General features: G+C 40.6%; 2 protein-coding genes across 2 annotated transcripts; one reads left to right on the plus strand and one right to left on the minus strand.

Moving 5' to 3' along the window:
• Positions 1 to 28: 28 nt before the first annotated feature.
• Positions 29 to 1,524, plus strand: chtf8 (CTF8, chromosome transmission fidelity factor 8 homolog (S. cerevisiae)). The gene is made up of 3 exons (XM_077596023.1): positions 29 to 445; positions 573 to 696; positions 846 to 1,524. The coding sequence occupies exons 1-3, from the start codon at positions 426 to 428 to the stop codon at positions 1,095 to 1,097; spliced, it is 396 nt and encodes a 131-aa protein (XP_077452149.1). The 5' UTR covers positions 29 to 425; the 3' UTR covers positions 1,098 to 1,524.
• Positions 1,525 to 3,658: 2,134 nt separating this feature from the next.
• Positions 3,659 to 16,552, minus strand: has3 (hyaluronan synthase 3). Its single transcript, XM_077596020.1, has 5 exons — positions 16,310 to 16,552; positions 8,927 to 9,020; positions 8,303 to 8,850; positions 7,129 to 7,230; positions 3,659 to 7,056 (listed from the first exon to the last, which is right to left on the minus strand). The coding sequence occupies exons 2-5, from the start codon at positions 9,018 to 9,020 to the stop codon at positions 6,127 to 6,129; spliced, it is 1,674 nt and encodes a 557-aa protein (XP_077452146.1). The 5' UTR covers positions 16,310 to 16,552; the 3' UTR covers positions 3,659 to 6,126.
• Positions 16,553 to 17,465: the final 913 nt, after the last annotated feature.

Here is a 17,465-nt window from a genome sequence, read left to right on the forward strand (position 1 = left end):
TGTTTGATACACGCTGTAAACAAGTCGGCACGGCCGCTATGACTTGTCGGCCATTTTGTATCGGTGATATTTGATTAACATTACATTACAGCGTGACATATACAGAAAATTAACAGTATGTTTTAAGAATATTTTGAAACATTTTCCAACGTCCCGCCTGAATCCCACCACCACTCAAGAGGATTGTTATATACCAACCAGTTTGAAAATCCGTCGATTTTTGCAATGATGGCCGTCGGTTATGAACGCTGCCGACTCTAACATTACACATCTAGTGCTCTATATATTTGAAATCTAAGACTGTGGCGGGAAGCGAGACTAAGAACTACGAACCATAATAGTCCATTAATTTCTAGAGTAGCTAGACTTTTTGGGAATACATTCATGTTTTTTGCTCGTTTCTGAGAGGCGTATGAGTAATCACAATGGTTCAAATAATCATACGGTAAGTCGTATTCGTTCGGACTGAGTTTTTTTTTCCTTACAAAATGAATGCGTCTACCTACTGCTATAGCATACAGTATTAAATATTAAATGATTTACATCAACCTGGTGGATTATTATCCTTTTAGTGGTCGGGCTGATGGCACCAGTCCTCCAGAATGGCTGCTGATCGAGTTGCAGGGAGAGGTGATATCAAGACACAACTCGGGTCTGGCAGGGAATGTGATGGGAGACCTGCTCTACACAAAAGAGGTGCATAATCAACAACATATCGCAATAATGTCGAACTTGTCATGGAAGACTGTTGCCATATCGCCAGTGAACAACACTCAGTCAGTCATCCAAATACAGATGATGAGTGACAATGTAACCCAGGGTGTATTTCTTTATCTCTCCACCAGGGGGTGCCTGTCTTGATTGTTGGGCACCACATGTTATATGGGAAGCATGTCAAATTGGAGAAACCCTTTGCTGTCCTTGCAAAGCATCCCACCCAAACGCAGGACATTAAAAAACACGACGCCTCCTTGGTTGCCATGACAACTGAGCAGGAGAGATCTACCTCCTACTCAGTATCTGCGCTTATCAAGAAAAAAATCATCTTTAAGACACGGCCCAAACCCATTATAACGAATGTACCGAAGAAAGTCTAGTGTGGTTGGACTGCATGGTATTACGTGTCATCCTAAAAATGTACAGGTGACAAAATTATAGTGAAAAGCTAAGCAGAAGTAAAACTTAGCTACATGAAAATTGCTAGATCCCAAAGCTCATCTTTAGCTCGTATTGATGTATTGGGTGAGGAAGCAGGGCATTTGGGGGAGTACACATCGTGTTCAATGGTTGAGGCGAGCAGTTGATTGTCGAGAGAGGCATAAAAGCAATTTGCCAAATAAATACTAGCAAGCACGCGCCAATGTGATCAAATCCTCTGGTAACCAGAGTTTCCTTGGCAACTGGTCTGGTTCTTCATGTGTCACCTTTATTAAATAAAAAAATAAATGATGCTGTCACATTAAGGGACTGATGAAGCATTCAGCATTCACATCTCTATTAAAGTACTAAAGAAAGCCAATCAAAGGGTTTTGTGTATCATAATTGTCTCATTTTTATGATATTCAGTAAGATTTAAAATAGGAGAATGAACAAATTTTCTTTTGTAAGTATTCATTTTACTGGACACCAATACAAAATTTGACACTGCTAAATCTTTCAACCCTTTATAGGGCAAGTGACTATTTTATTATTAAAAAAAAATTAAGATTAAAAGTGCAACTGTAATGTATTTTTTCCCCATAGTATTTGAGTTTGATTTATTTAATAAGAGACAGCACATATTAATGAACATATTCATGTTAATGTACATATATATGTAAATATGTAAGATTGTAGCAGAGGGCTAATTTCCATCTTTAGTTCCATGTGTAGGTTGAAGATAAATGATGACACATGCATACACACACATACAAGTAGCACAGATTTAGACAACTTTGTAATCGCAATTTTGTCCGTCTAACAGCCAGGCTTTAAGTTGATTGGCAAAGAGGTTCAGAGACGGGAGTTCACGTATGGTAATTGGTATTGAGTTCCATGTATGTGGGGCACGGGCAGAGAAGGTGCTTTGGCTGAATGCACTCTTTTTGAAGGAAACTATACAGTCACTTCTAGAGCCATCCCTTGTTGATGAGTTGGAATTTTTTTGTACAAAATCTTGCAGAGATATAGGCATCTAATTTATTTGAATTTGGAGGGCTGGCTGTGAATTCCCATTATCAATGCAAATGATGGGGCTAGATGTCCAATCAATTTTAACGGGAAGGGGCAATGAACGGATCAACCCCTTACAGTCAAAATGGATTGACGTCTAGCCCCATCATTGGCGGCGTGTGCGGTCGATTGGTCGCCGGTCTTTTGGTCACCGGTCTTTTGGTCGCCCGGACCGCGACAACCGGCGACCAAAAGACCGGCGACAAAACAAGGTAAAACAACACGGTCTAGGCATCAATAAAAGCCAACAATGGCCATGAGCAGTTTCACTGAGCCGACGTGTGAGTGTATAAGACTTTGTATGTACATGCGTTGTACCTTTAAGAAGCTACGTCACTCAGGGTCTTAACAAGTTCTCCAACAAAAAACAATAAAAGTCTGGGAAATTTGGAGCTTTTCTTTAGCCTAATAATTACTAGGGCATTAAGTATGACTAAATAATAATTCGCAGTTTGTATTTAGGGAATTTGAGCAACAATTTAAATGGTAATTATCACTTACCTTCCGGGCGACCAAAAGACCGGCGACCAAAAGATCGGCGACCAAAAGACCGGCGACCAAAAGATCGGCGACCAAAAGACCGGCGACCAAAAGATCGTCAACTGAAAGACCGGCGACCAATCGACCGTGTACCATTGGCAGAGAATAAATTGAATGAGTACCTTGTAAAGGTAAAAAAAAAAATCCCCATTCTTACGAGAGAGAAAAAATGTTTTTTATTTTTACCTTACTAATATTTCATAAAATATTTTCGAGCATTCTTTTCTCTTAGCTTTTTATTTTTCTGTAAGGGCAAGTGGTAATTTTTTTTGTGTATAATTTATTTAAAATTTCAAGGCAAAGATGTAAAATGTCCTCCAATTCTTGAATGACTCATGCATTGTGATATGTCTGCGTAAACAAAAGCGCTAATCATGCATGGAATGCTTAATATTAACCTTTTGAAGTAAAGAATTTCAAGTATTGGATCTCTGGGAGCTTTATGAAATAATGCCATGCAGCATTCATATTTACTGTGTTTCTTTGATGAAGGTAACTTTTCAGAAGAAGAAAAAAACGTTTCTGCTTGCCTCAAAAGACTAAATGAAGCAATTGATTCAGCTAATGTGACACATGCTCACCTTTTCTCACACACCTCCCACGGCCCGCCCTCTAAAATTCAGCCACAAACACTGGAAATAGACTTAATGCAGTGTTTCATGTTAGTCTTAAATACTGTTTTGAATGAAAGAGGGCAAAGTGGCGAAAATCTATTCCAGGACCGTTGTAACACAAAATCCAGGAACAGATTCCCTCCGACAAAGGACATTGTCACTGGATCATCTCCTAGACTACACAGAAAATAAACCTTTGTTTTTTAACACTTAATCCTCAATAGTGTGGCCTACACAGCATGACACTCCAACATGAAATAAAGTCATGGAAACCTACAAATCTGAATGAATGGTTGTGTTGTGTCAAAACGCAGATCACATTTTATTGACAGAGAAACATTCCAGTATTTTCCTGAGTTCTAAGTCAAACGCATACCGTATTTTCTCACATATAAGCCGTATTTGTAACTTAAAAAAATGATGACTGAGCCAAGGCTACGGCTTATATGCGCACAAGACTTGCTATACTCTTTTTCACCAGTAGATGTCGGCAAAGTAACATTTACTATTTGGTGGTTATTTTCTGTTTTGCATTAAGAAAACAACCATTACTGGATGAATAAATTCCTTATGATATTGACCCCAATAATGTGCTTTTGATTCATACAGTATCTCAGAAATACCACGTGTAATTATTTTTCTTAAGATTTTCCCTTCAAAGTAACACATTTGTACTCCCTATAAAAACCATAAATATGGAGGTGAAAATTGTGAATCAGTGAGCATACACGAGAAATCGGATAATTCAACCATTTTAAGACAATTTTAAGGGTGCGGCTTATACGCGGGGGGGCTTGTATGCGAGTATATACGGTATATTTGACAGTCAAAATTGGCAGGTTCATTTTGTTTGTAAGACATGGAAAAATGAGTGAAACAGCAATAAAGGTTCCCTAATCTCTAAAAATGACACACATATCTTTGGTTGTCAGTTACAGTCACAAGAACAAAGGAATAGATGATCAAGTTCTAAAACGACTCAAAAGGTCAAGAGTGCCTATTGGTTCTTTAAAAAGTTCCTTTTTACATGCTTTAAACTCTTACCAATGTGTAAAAGTGATCGTATAAAAGCCAGGATCCCTTAAATACAGAAAAACATATTAGACCAATGACAAAAATGAGACATTTAAAATACTTTAGGTAATAAGAAATAAGTTAAATACATATAGCCATGCTTTTACAGTCTACATTTCTTGACTATTGGAGAATACAGTCAGAGTTGAAGGATAGGCCAACAGACACAGTCACTTGGTCACATTCTCTGAGCTTTGGACGTTATCCACACGTTCTGTCTAATCGCTTGTAGCAGTCTGTCAGAATACACGTATTGACTGTTTTCATGCTGTGAATTTCCACTGAGGAAGACATATTTCAATGTTCTGTACTCCTGAACATTGCTATGTTAAAATCAGGCCTTCTTTGAGCATACATCAGCAACAAGAATGTGGTTGTTTTATCTGTAGTTTGCTACTACTTATAGATAGTATTTATATGTTTATAATGATGTGAATGCTAATTCAAATCATTCATTTTACTTTTGTCATGAAGAGAAAACGTACTGCTCAGCACTACAATGATTATGACCACTAATTATAATTGCAAAATATTTATGACGATCAATTTTTTTTTAAACTGTTTGGGAACATATTCTAATACAGGTATGGCTAAATCCCCAAGAATACAGCATTATTCACAGTCATCTCTCTCAATACAAGCATTTTCAGTACTTTCAATGGACATTTGAATAAAACGCTTTAAAATAGATGCTAAAACTCAGTAGCATCATTGTTTTGTCCCAAAAATTGTATCGAAAGCTCTAAATGTAAAATGAAATTGGTAAATATTTTTATGTACATTTGGAAGACAATTCATGACCGCCTGTGTCATTTCAAACTGAAAGATATTCAGAGTGATCGAAAGGTACTGGTACATTATTTAGAAAATTTGGCCAGGGTATGATTTTTTCGTGCTTAAACTAGTCATAATTGAACAGTGTTTGCTTGACGAAAATCAACACAATTATTCACTCATTGGTGCCATTGATGGAGATAGCTTAATGCAAATAATGAAAAATGCCATAGACAGACCAATGTAGGGTATAACACTTGTCAGTTCGACATATTTTGACAGACAATTTGCTTATACTAATAACATATTTAATGCCCTCTGCCAAAAATGACTAACATTACTTTATCTCAATCTTTAAGTTGTGAAACTCTTGTTACTTATACTTCCTCACATATGGCAAATGGTCACTGTGAGCAGTCCCAGTCAAGATAGACTAAAAGTCTCTCGCCATCAATGGCAAACAACAGTTTATTAACTTCAGTTTTTCTTCCATCTCAACGCTCAAAACTGACGGTATACTACTGCGTATCAGTTAAAGTACGTCGTCAGCATTTCCTGCAAATAAACATGTTCTTAGAGCATCTGAAAGATTGCTGTCCTCATCTATACGGTCCTTTTGTCAATACGCTTAATTTTCTCATTGCTTCTTTGGGCCCTCGATTCTGCTGTCACATAGTGCATGAACACCTCTTTCAGTGCAAGCCATCTTGTGCTTCATAGATCCAGACATTTCTTCAAAAGTATATGTCCTGACTGGATCTGCTCCCTGCTGCTTGGATTACGCATCCTCACCTTTTGAACAGATGCATTCCAGATAGACCTCTGCATTTGCTCTATCAGTTCACACAAGTGTGAGGATTATACAGCAGTTGCCCTTCTTGGGATGGACCTGTTGGACCGTCATTGAGTAGCTTTACGCTTTGGCATATGGTGTGTGATACTGCTCCTCCCTCTTGGTACAACGTTTGGCTACAATTGCGAGGTAAAGCACTAGCAGAATGACCCAATAACAGGCATACAGAATCGTCCCCGCTATCAACAAGACCTTTTCAAATTCACTGAAAGGCTGCTGCGTTTCACAGTAAATTGTATAGGCCACACCTCCGAGCAGCACCATCGTCCAAACTGTGACCGGGATGGCACCTATCAGGTTTACAACGATTTTTCTGCGGCCTGACGTTCCCCACCCTGCTTTGGTAATTGTGAGTAAGGCGAACATTTTGGCAGGGAGTAAACTCGACATATAGAGTAGAGAATAAAGCGACATGAAGATCATGACCAGGCTACCCCGTAAGAAACAGGCATAGGTGGCCTTCAGCATTCCGACCAGCTGGACTGTCAGCAAGAAGAGCAAGATGTTCCACAGCCTTCCCCGGTAGAAAAGATGGATGACCGTGGCTACCAAGAAGAACGGGAAGAAGCCAGTGACTACAGACTCATAGGTCATCCAAAGGCTGTGCTTGTGGAACCACAAGGCATTATAGAGCCACTCCCGGAAGTAGGACTTACTCCACCGAGTCTGCTGATTGAGCCAACGTAGGTACTGGGTTGGCGTTTCAGTCTGGCACTGCGATCGTGCCGTATACTTGGTCTTGTAACCAAAGCTTAGCACTCGGTTGGTTAGGTGACGGTCGTCGCCAAAGCTGCACTTGGAGCCCAGGAAGGTTTGGTGGTACCAGGCCTCGAGGAAGCCCTGGAGAAGAGAGTTCCTGTACATTCCCAGTGGGCCGCTGATACACTGGACACATCCGAAGTAAGACTGGCAGGCACGCTCAATGTTAAAGGCCATCCAGTAGCGCACACTGCTCAGGAAGGAAATCCATGAGTCATACTTGTTGAGAATCTGTGGAGAGAAAGAGAATAACTGATCATCCATTGCCAGTAGAGATTTTAATGTTGATTTCTGATGTTTTACCTGTACATCTCCACCTACTCCTCCGACTGCAGCATCAGCCTCAAAGACCTTCAGCATCTCTACGGTACATGCGGGATCCAGAACTGTGTCAGAGTCACATACCTGATAAGTAGTAAACGAGCCCAATTAATGAGTCTCATTGTAACTGTTAGGAAATCTGGAAGGGTCACAATGTTATTTGTTAGCCAAAGAACAATGGGTTTAAAAGAGGTTGCATTTGGAGACTGTCAGTCTGGGTATACCCAATATTCCTTTTTATACCACTTTTGCTGCACAGATTGTCCTGACTACTGAACTATATCTAACTAGTGTTATACACATGGTACCAGTCTTGGTTTTAAGAACACATTTTGAAAGAATTTGTCATGTCTTAGACTCAAGAAAAACAGAACAAGTCGAGTGTATGTTTCGAACCTGTCAAATTCTTGGTTTTGTTCACTACCCAAAATGCTTCATTCAGTCTCCAGCAAATTTTGATTTCCAATTGTGTGATGACACAATTGGAAATCAAAATTTGCTGGAGACTGAATGAAGCATTTTGGGTAGTGAACAAAACCAAGAATTTGACAGGTTCGAAACATACACTGTTTCAAAGTGTCAAATAAAGGTAAAGGTCAGCAGAAGAAAGTAAATGGATACAGAGGAAATGGGAAGGAATACAAAGGATGGCAAAACTGTTTTCAATCGACCTAAAGTCCAAGACTCAGATTAGTGAGTGGTCCTTATTGAGGGTGGCCCAGTGGTTGAGTGGTTAGTGTGTCGGCCTCACAGTGGGAGACCTGGGTTCAAATCCAGGTTGGTCCACCTGTGTGGAGTTTGCATGTTCTCCCCGGGCCTGCGTAGATTTTCTCTGTGTACTCTGGTTTCCTCCCATATTCGAAACATGATTGGATACTCTAAATTGTCCCTAGGTATGAAAGTGAGCGTGAATGGTTGTTTGTCTCATTGTGCCCTGCGATTGGCTGGCCACCAATTCAGGATGTCCCCCGCCTCTAGCCCGAAGTTCACATGGGAACAAGGGGTACTGAAAATCCAATTTAGATTCAAAATTTATTTAATACAGTCTACTTTATATATTGATTCCCTTCTTCAGTAAATTGGAATTCTGCCCATTCCTGATTGGATTCAAAGGAGAATCATATTAGCAAGACTCAGATTAGTGAGTGGTCCTTACCTGCACATAATCCACAGTGTCCCCCAGCGCTTTAAAGGCCGTGTACATGACCTCCCTCTTTCCTCCCCACTCCTGCATGATGCAGGAAAAGCGGCAACTTCTAACCAACCGAGTAACTCGTAGCACCTCCTCCACGTGAACTACGCTCCCTGGTCCTTTCTTAGACCCTCCTCCACTTCCATCACTGTGGTAGTTTCCCTTCCACACCATGCTGCCTGCCTGCTCAGCCCCACCCATCACCTCCTGGAAAATGTCCATCATGTAATGGTCCTCTGGTCTGTTCCCATCCACCACCAGCACTACTTTTAGTCCTGGGAAAGAAATCCGTCTGATACTGCGCAGACACTTCCTTAAATAGTTGGGATCCTCCTGGTAGGCGGCAATGCAGAGGGCCACGGAGCGACGGAGATGTTGAGGACTGGTGGGAATTTTCATCTCTCGGTGCTCCAGAAAAGCAAAAAGGCTCTGTAGAAGAAGGTGGAGGGTAAGGAATGCACCATAGAGCCCAAAGGAGAGGTGATGCTGCTCAGTTTGGATGAACTGGTAGCCTTTAAAGCACATGAGAAACAAAAAGTTTCATCAAGGATTGGCGCAAAAATAAATCACCACTATCAAGGGACAAACCTGTTATATAAGCTAGAACGATGGTGAAGAGGACCACCACAGCAAAAAGGGTGGTGACCACGATGTTCAACGCATTCCTGCAGCGGGAGGTCATCTGGGGAAGTGTCAAATAAAGGTAAAGGTCAGCAGAAGAAAGTAAATGGATATAGAGGAAATGGGAAGGAATACAAAGGATGGCAAAACTGTTTTCAATCGACCTAAAGTCCAAGAAGAGTCCAACTGGGGAACCAAGTTCTTGGGAAAACGTGGAGGTAAGGAGAAATAATTTAAGTTTAATTTATTTAACCCTTTTTAAATAGTTTTTGTGGAGAGTGACCCAAGTGGTTCACAGAGTATTAGTTTTGTCATTTTGATTTTTTCAGTAAACCATGTAAACTGCACAATCCTATTCCAACATTCAGTCGTGAGCTGTTTGAAAGCTTGTAAGTGTCATTAGTTGGCCCAAGTGCCATTTGCTGTTGTTGTTTCTTGTTGTTGTTTTTTTTGTTGTTTTTATCTTGAGCTGACACCACAGTACAGTAATACCTTGACATACAAGTGCCCTACCATATGCGCAATTTGAGATACGAGTAAAATTCCGAGCAAATATTTGCCTTGAGATATGAGACAAATTTTGAGATACAAGCATATGAGACAGCCAGGTGGCCGAGACGCATCTCCCTCGAGCAAAGATATCTACGAGCACTAGGCAGAGCATTGCATTTTTTCCCGTGTTTTTTTGTGTTAGTCATTGCAGAATTAAGGGAAAAACAATGGGTCCAAAGCCAGCAGGTGCAATGAAGGGTAGTACAAAGAAAGGGCGTATGATGACAATCGATATTAAGCATGAAATGATAAAAAAACATGAGTGGTGTATGTATGCGTGACGGAACTGGCTCGCCAATACGAGAAAAGCACCAGGACAAGTTGGCAAGTGGTCGTGAGTTATTCTATTGTGAGGACATTAGTGTCATTTTTGTAATATTTTGAAGGGGAGACAAAAGCAAACAATCCTATCATTTCAATCCAATCCAATCCCTCTACTGCAGCTACAGCTGCGACACATAAAAATAATACATAAATCAATGCACAAAAATGGGGTAAAATCCACTTCATAGCAGCATTTAATGATTAAATACAAATACTGGAGCTTTTCAGACATTACAACCAGACCAGGGGGGTGATTTTCCCGGGAAAAAAACAGCGATGAACGTCAATGGCGTACCGGGAAACATTGCCCAAAAATGGGGTAAAATCCAGCCGAAAACAGCATTTATTGATTAAATACAAATACTGGAGCTTTTTCAGACATTACAACCGGGCCGGGGGGGTGATTTCCCTGGGAAAAGACAGCGATGGACGTCAATGGCGAAACGGCAAAAATTGCACTGAAATGGGGTAAAATCCACTTCATAGCAGCATTTAGTGATTAAATACAAATACTGGAGCTTTTCAGATATCAGAACCGGGCCCGGAGTACGACTTTCCCCTGGAATTTCATACAATTGAAATATTATTTAGGAATATAGCCATATTTTACTCACCCAAAATCCTTTTTAACTGTACACAATATCCATCCTCCTTTCTTTCTTCCTTCTTTTATATCGCCACCGAAGCTAATGCTGAAAGTCGAGCCTGTCCTGTCGTATTTCTGGCATAGTCCGTCTTGAAAATGGCTTTAAATCAATACAACAATATATTTGCTTGTGCAGCTCGCTCCAGATACAGTTTGTTAGCTCTGGCTAGTCCACTCTATCACTAGCCAATCATAGTTGGTGAAAGCGATGACGTATCCCTACGCCTGCGAGAAGGCATTGTGGTGTTGCCAACTCGAAATCTGATTGATTAAAGCAACAGTCTTATCAACGCTTGTTTAATGCAGCAGAGCCTGCAGAACTGATTGTGAAGGCCTTGAGGCAGATTTCTGACCCTGGCAACAAATAATGGCTGAAATGTGATTGGTTAAATGCTTGAATATGAAAACACACATCTGGAAGCAGTGCAACCAGGGGGAAAAGCAATGAAAGGAGGCTAAAAGACAATTTAGAATTATTTAATAAGTATTCATGCACAAAATATAATTAACATCAGTCTGTGATTCAGATATTTCTTAGGCCAGCAGAGAAGGCCTTGAAGGCCCTGACGGCACACCACTGGTATATAGGTAAAGGAAAAATAAGCAAAGGGCTACCTATTTAATAGTTTGAGAAAAATATGTGCATATACATATTTTTACCCGACTCATTCTTTGGAAACGTATCCAACAGTGTTATTTCTAGTATAGCTAAAAGGCAGGGTTGCATACATATTCCACCAAAAAATTCCTTCATTCAACCTCTGAACTGCTAATCATCGCAAGGGTGCTAGAACCTATGCCAGCTAACAACAGGCAGGGTACACCCTGAACTGGTTATCAAACAATTGCAGGGCACATACAAACAAAAACCCTTCATGCACACACCTACAGAAATTTGGAGTTTTCAATCATCCTACCATGCAGGTTTTTTAGGATGTTTGACGAAGCCGGATAACCCGTAGGAAACCCACACAGGCACGGAGAGCATGCAAACCCCACAGAGCATGGCTGGAACTGGGAGTGAACCCTCAACTAACTAACCATTCATTCACTGTCCAACCTCATACTTAATATAAAATTACCATATTTTCCAGGTTAGTCGCAGCTGTGTATAACTCGCACCAGCCAAATAATACCAAATGAAGAGGAAAAAATAGGGGTATACGCCCCTTTTTGGAGGGCAATTTCTTTTTATTTGATCCAAAACAAAAATCAAACACACGTTTCACCAATTTCGTTATACGCAGCTGTGTATGATGACAATAAAGGCTTTTGATCTGACGTTAAAATAAAAATAGTAAAATGCAGACCAACTAGTCTAAAAAAAACATGACAAGTTGTCGGTGGTCAGAGAATAAAAAACATATAAGTCCCATTTGAGAGCTAGTCGAGGGCCCAGCCAAACTAAAAAAAGGGCGACTTATAGTCCAGAGAATACAGTAATATAATTTTGTCTGTTTTTTCTTTTTAGGTTTGTTCTTGGTATTAGTATTTTGTATGTGGATTATTTAAATTATGTCCCATTCTGTTACACTAACAATGATAGATTTTTTGTACTAGTAGTGCAACAACTACTCGTACTACTACAACTCCTAGTTTTAACAATATAGATACAAAGTACTATTACCAGTGGCACACATTCTAAATAATATATAAAAACAATTTATTTAGATTTCTATTCAATCTTCCAACACATATTTTTACCACCATTATGGCCCAATCAAGCACAAACCACAAAGATTAAATGTACAGAATTTGCAATATACATTCTGTTCATTTAATCATAAAGATACAGCACAGATAACACCAATCTGAGCTGATTTGGCTCAGGAAGTACAGGGCTGTAGGTTTGTAGCCTCCTGTGAATGAGAATGGGAACTGTTTGTTGGGGAGAATCCAGTTAGCTGTTGGAACACTGCCTATTTAATATGGATAGAAATTCGTCAAAAACACTCATGGACACCATCAGGGTTGTTTTTATCTACCCTCATTCTGTGCCTTCTCAGGCATCCTCTTATTTAAGCATTCATTATTCCCTCGTGAGTCTGTTCTCATTAGTTAATACAGTGGGATGTTTTTTTAAATTGTTATTATATTAGTAATGTATCATCGAAATGTCAATGCAAATTGATGCACTACAGCAGGTCCTTTTTTCCCTGAAAGTTGCTAGTTTGCTAAGTTTAAAATTGAAGTTGTTTTATATGAAGTTCCCATGGGAATACCCTGGTTTGTTTGGTGACTTCAGGGTGAATAGCGCTAATTAAAGGTCAGTTTGGGTGTGGCCAGTACTTAAGGCCAATGTACCTTGAGGTACAATTCGCTCCTTTCATTCCCAACTTCCCAAATAAACCTGTTCAGAACCTCCTCGCCGGACCGTGACAGAAGACAGCTAGATATTTATGGAATTACCTTCACCTCTAGAAGGCCCATTTACAAGTTTAGAACCACTTGAGATGACATTCCATTTACATTAACCCACAAATCCAAACATATCAGTCCAATGGTCCTAGGAGGGGATGTCATAGGACATTAAGGTAGTTATGGAGATCATTTACCGTAGTTAGTAGATGGCTATTAAACTGTACTTTACAACTAATCAAAGATATCAGGGAAATGATGGATATGAAATGTTGAAACATTTTTACTAGTCTTTCAAGAAAGAGTAGAAGCGATCTTTAGAAAATACTTTTCTATAATCATTCTAGTTGCAAATGAACAATACAGAATACTAGTGGGCAGTAATTTAGGCTATGTGGCTGAGCTCTAATAATTGTATATAAGTGTATAGATAAAATGCCCTGTAGCCATTGTAGCAAATTATTTAAAGATAATGATTCACACCACAGAAATATCTACTAATCTGAACCAGAAAATAATCAACTAAATTAAAAATGTATATGTATGAAGACAGCGGCCCGGTAGGTGAGCGGTTAGCGCGTGGGCCTCACAGTGGGGGTCCTGGGTTCCAATCCAGGTCGGTCCACTTGTGTGGAGTTTGCATGTTCTCCCCAGACCTGTGTGGGTTTTCTCCGGGTACCCCGGTTTCCTCCCACATTCTAAAGACATGCATGGTAGGCTGATTGGACACTTTAAATAGCGTGAATGGCTGTCCGTCTCCTCGTGCCCTGCGATTGGCTGGCCATTAATTCAGGGTGTCCCTGCCTTTGACCCGAAGTCAGCTGGGATAGGCTCCAGCACCCCCCATGACCCTAGTGAGGATAAAGCGGTTCAGAAAATGAGATGAGATGTATGAAGATATACTCCATCACGGTTGATGCTCTACAAAAGAATCAATATAGACCTGCTACTATACTAAAATAACTATAATAATTCTTCCTTTGCAATAATACACTGAATTTCGCCTAGCACGGGCATAGGCATCGTCATTGTTCTAAATGTTCATTATTTTAGTTGGTAAGGACTCACAGAGATTCTGACGTGTTTCTATAATTGTACATCTATAAATTCAGAGTAAAATGATATAGACACTTTCTAACAAAGGTTTATTTTTAGATTGTATTAGTCCAGACTTTGTCCAATAGTGGGGAAGGACAAGGGGTGTGGTATGGCTGTGACCCTGGAAAAGGTGCTTAAAAAACATTGTTTAAAAAATCATTCCACTCCAGCAAATGGCAGTGTCAATCCCATGCTTTTTTATGGACATTTTTTTCCCCACAAAGCAGGAGATGTGGAGTGCAATGAACAAACCACCAAGAGACAAAATTCATTCATTTTCAAAAACCCAGATCCTTGTCGAGATTGTGGGGTGCTGGAGCCTATCCCAGCTGACCTCAGGCAAAAGGCGGACCACACCCAAACTGGTGGCCGATGAGGTGGCACACATAGAGACAACCATTCACACTCCCAAGTGGCAATCGAACCCACGCAAGCTGCGCCAAAGTCAGGCGAAAGGACCACTGCAGTATCGTGTGGCAACATGAAAGAGTATTTATCAGGGATGAAAATAAAGGTATATATATATGTGTGCGTGTATATATATGTGTGTATATACGTGTGTGTATGTGTGTATATACGTGTGTGTATGTGTGTATATACGTGTGTATACACGTGTGCATATGTGTGTGTGTATATGTACATACATGTGTGTATATATATATATATATATATATATATATATATATATATATATATATATATATATATATATATATATATATATATATATTTACACAGAGGGCGGCCCGGCGGAACAAGTGGTTAGTGCGTCGGCCTCACAACTCTGGGGTCCTGGGTTCAAATCCAGGTCGGTCGGTCCCCTTGTGTGGAGTTTGCCTGTTCTCCCCGGCCTGCGTGGGTTTCCTCCGGGTACTCCGATTTCCTCCCACATTCCAAAAAAACATGCATGGTAGGCTGATTGGACATTCTGAATTGCCCCTAAGTATGAGTGTGAGAGTAAATGGCTGTCCGTCTCCTCGGGCCCTGCGATTGGCTGGCCATCGATTCAGGGTGTCCCCTGCCTCTGGCCCGAAGTCAGCTGGGATAGGCTCCAGCACCCCCCATGATCCTAGTGAGGATAAAGCAGTTCAGAAAATGAGATGGTGTGCCTGCAATTTCCAGCTACAATTAATGTGCTATATACTATGGTTTATACTATTGATGGCAATAGAAATGGAATTCAATTAAAATGGGAAGACTGGTCATACATGCTCAACTTTCAGTGCCATTGACTGTGCCAGAAGTCCAATTCATTTTGAATGGGAGGGGTAAAGGAACGTTCACTCATTTGCTCCTTCCAGTCAAAATAGACTGGACGTCTAGCACCACCAATGGCAGTCAATAAGTTAATTAATTGCCCCCTAAGGCTAAAATAAATCATTAATTCATGCCTGTAGAAGTTAACTTACTGCTCTCCATTTTCTTGTATTGCTGTTATAAATAAACCCTCTAATAAAATAAATATCCCATTCCTTTTGAAATCACAAAGAGATATGACACATTTGTTTTTGCTATATTACACTGAAATGTGCTACACTTCATAACAGTAGACTACTCAATTTTTTGGCTACTATAGTGGAGCAAAATAATGTAGTATTAAACCTCTTGTTATGCAATGCAGTCTTAAACCTCCACAGATTATATAGCAACATAATTACCATAGTAAGAACAAATTCCTTCTTATTCTCAAATTCAGTTTTGATACATTTGTTCCTGGTTCCCCATTGGACGGTCCAAATTGACCTGAGGCTGCTGAGTGTTCTCTATTTAAGGTTGTACTTTCTCAAAAGTGCCTGGACACACATGTGCACTCACATACTGTAAATCTAAGCAAGTAGTATATAGAAAGGTGCAAAATAAGCGAGTGTATAAGTCAATAAAATTAACTATATGAGATAGTAAGCTACAAACACCCGCCCGCACACATATACAGTTAGTATAAGCAAGTAGTGTGAATCAAAAGTTTTTCCTAACATGCAGAGAAAAACACATTTTCTGTACCTGCCATTGCAAACACATTGACCACTCAATTCTGAACACACTCAGGTCTTTGTCCCACGTCTTCTAACTCAACTTTAATGTCGCTTCCTTCAGCTTTGGACAAACTTTTCCATTGAGTGTCAGTCCTTCCAGAACATGTTTGCTCATGGATGAATACTTTCATTCATTCAACTTTATGCTCACAATAGAACATGAAGCCTTACTGTGAGTTTACCTAATTATTTCTTTTAACATGAATTCTGAGCTCTGTTGGAAAACTTTCACCAAAAAAAGAGAGGGATTTGCCTATTGTCACCTCTCAATGGGCATCAATTTGCATGATAAGAACACACTGCTGCTCCTCATAGAAGGAAATTGAATGACTTCCTTACCTTCCTGATCCAGCGAATCCGCCGTCTTTGTCTAGGTCCTCCTAGTCCGCACGTCCAGCTGGAAGGTCCTCTCCTTCCCTGAGCACAGCGCTCTCCTTGTTCGGTCCTCCTCCTTCCAGCAGCTCACACTACATCTTTATTCCAGAGTGCTCACTTCATTCGCAGGATCCCAAAAATACAGCCGGCAGCTCAAACCCCTGCGAGACCACTTCTGTGAGACAGCCCCCCCATCTAACCTACCACTGTCCGCTCCTCCTCCAACAGCCTCCCTCCTTCTGTCTCCCAGGACGCCCTCTGAGTAAGTATCCCTTGCAGCTTGGACGTGACCAGCCTTACATGATCAGCTCCCTTCCCCAAGCGCCTTCCCGGTTGGCCCGGCGCCAGGTCAAAGAGGTTGAGAAGGTTAAAGGTAGCCCATGCCGCTCTCCTTCTGTCCCCTGCGGCAGTACCCGCACCACTTCAGCAAACGCTCCATCCTTCTCCCCCTCGGTCCCACATGCTGAGCCCCCATCTCCTGCCACCGTTCTGTCCTCGCCTCTCTCTCCCCCCCTACCTTTGCTTTCTTACTGCAATGCAGCCAGCACCGTCCAAAAAGCCGCCGGACTGTTTGTTCGCACCTCTCTCCTTCCCTCAAAGCATCTTTTATGGTCTTATTTATTCTTCCCTCCCTCCTCGCCTCCCGTTCTCTGAGGCTTACTTGCTGACATGCTCCAGGTTACATGAAACAGATTGCCTGCACGCCTCACATGGGATCGATACCAGGCTCAAAAGAAAGAAATTCATTAAACAGACTTCATTCAAGTCAAGGAATTAATACTGTAGTGTGCAATTATCTTATATAGAGATGAGGAAGAAAGGGTCTGTAGTATAATATTCAAACCCACTGTTTGGTTGACCTTTCGCATGGTGATGGAGCCTTGTCTTGGATTAAACCAATGGTTTGATTATCTTTGGAACACTTACAAGGGAATTCAATTAGACAAAAGGAGAACAGAGTAACCAAAATAAAAAGTCATTTCAGAATTGAGGTACAATTTAGCTCCAGTTATTAAAAAATAAGACTTCAATTCATGATTACCGTATTTCCCGGACCATAAGTCGCACTGTTTTTCATTGATAGACTGCCCCAGCCAGTGGGGCTACAGTTATCTGAGTA

This window comes from Stigmatopora argus, chromosome 3, assembly GCF_051989625.1.
Source record: "Stigmatopora argus isolate UIUO_Sarg chromosome 3, RoL_Sarg_1.0, whole genome shotgun sequence".
Classification (NCBI taxonomy): Eukaryota; Metazoa; Chordata; class Actinopteri; order Syngnathiformes; family Syngnathidae; genus Stigmatopora; species Stigmatopora argus.

Excerpts from the sequence above, each read along its gene's own strand:
- has3 (XM_077596020.1), bottom strand. The coding sequence starts at position 9,020 with ATGACCTCCCGCTGCAGGAATGCGTTGAACATCGTGGTCACCACCCTT. Across the intron at positions 7,231-8,302 it reads ACACTGTGGATTATGTGCAG|GTATGTGACTCTGACACAGT; the intron begins GTAAGGACCACT and ends ACTACTTATCAG. Across the intron at positions 7,057-7,128 it reads GAGTAGGTGGAGATGTACAG|ATTCTCAACAAGTATGACTC; the intron begins GTAAAACATCAG and ends TTCTCTCCACAG.
- chtf8 (XM_077596023.1), top strand. The coding sequence starts at position 426 with ATGGTTCAAATAATCATACG. Across the intron at positions 446-572 it reads ATGGTTCAAATAATCATACG|TGGTCGGGCTGATGGCACCA; the intron begins GTAAGTCGTATT and ends TTATCCTTTTAG. Across the intron at positions 697-845 it reads ACCTGCTCTACACAAAAGAG|GGGGTGCCTGTCTTGATTGT; the intron begins GTGCATAATCAA and ends TCTCTCCACCAG.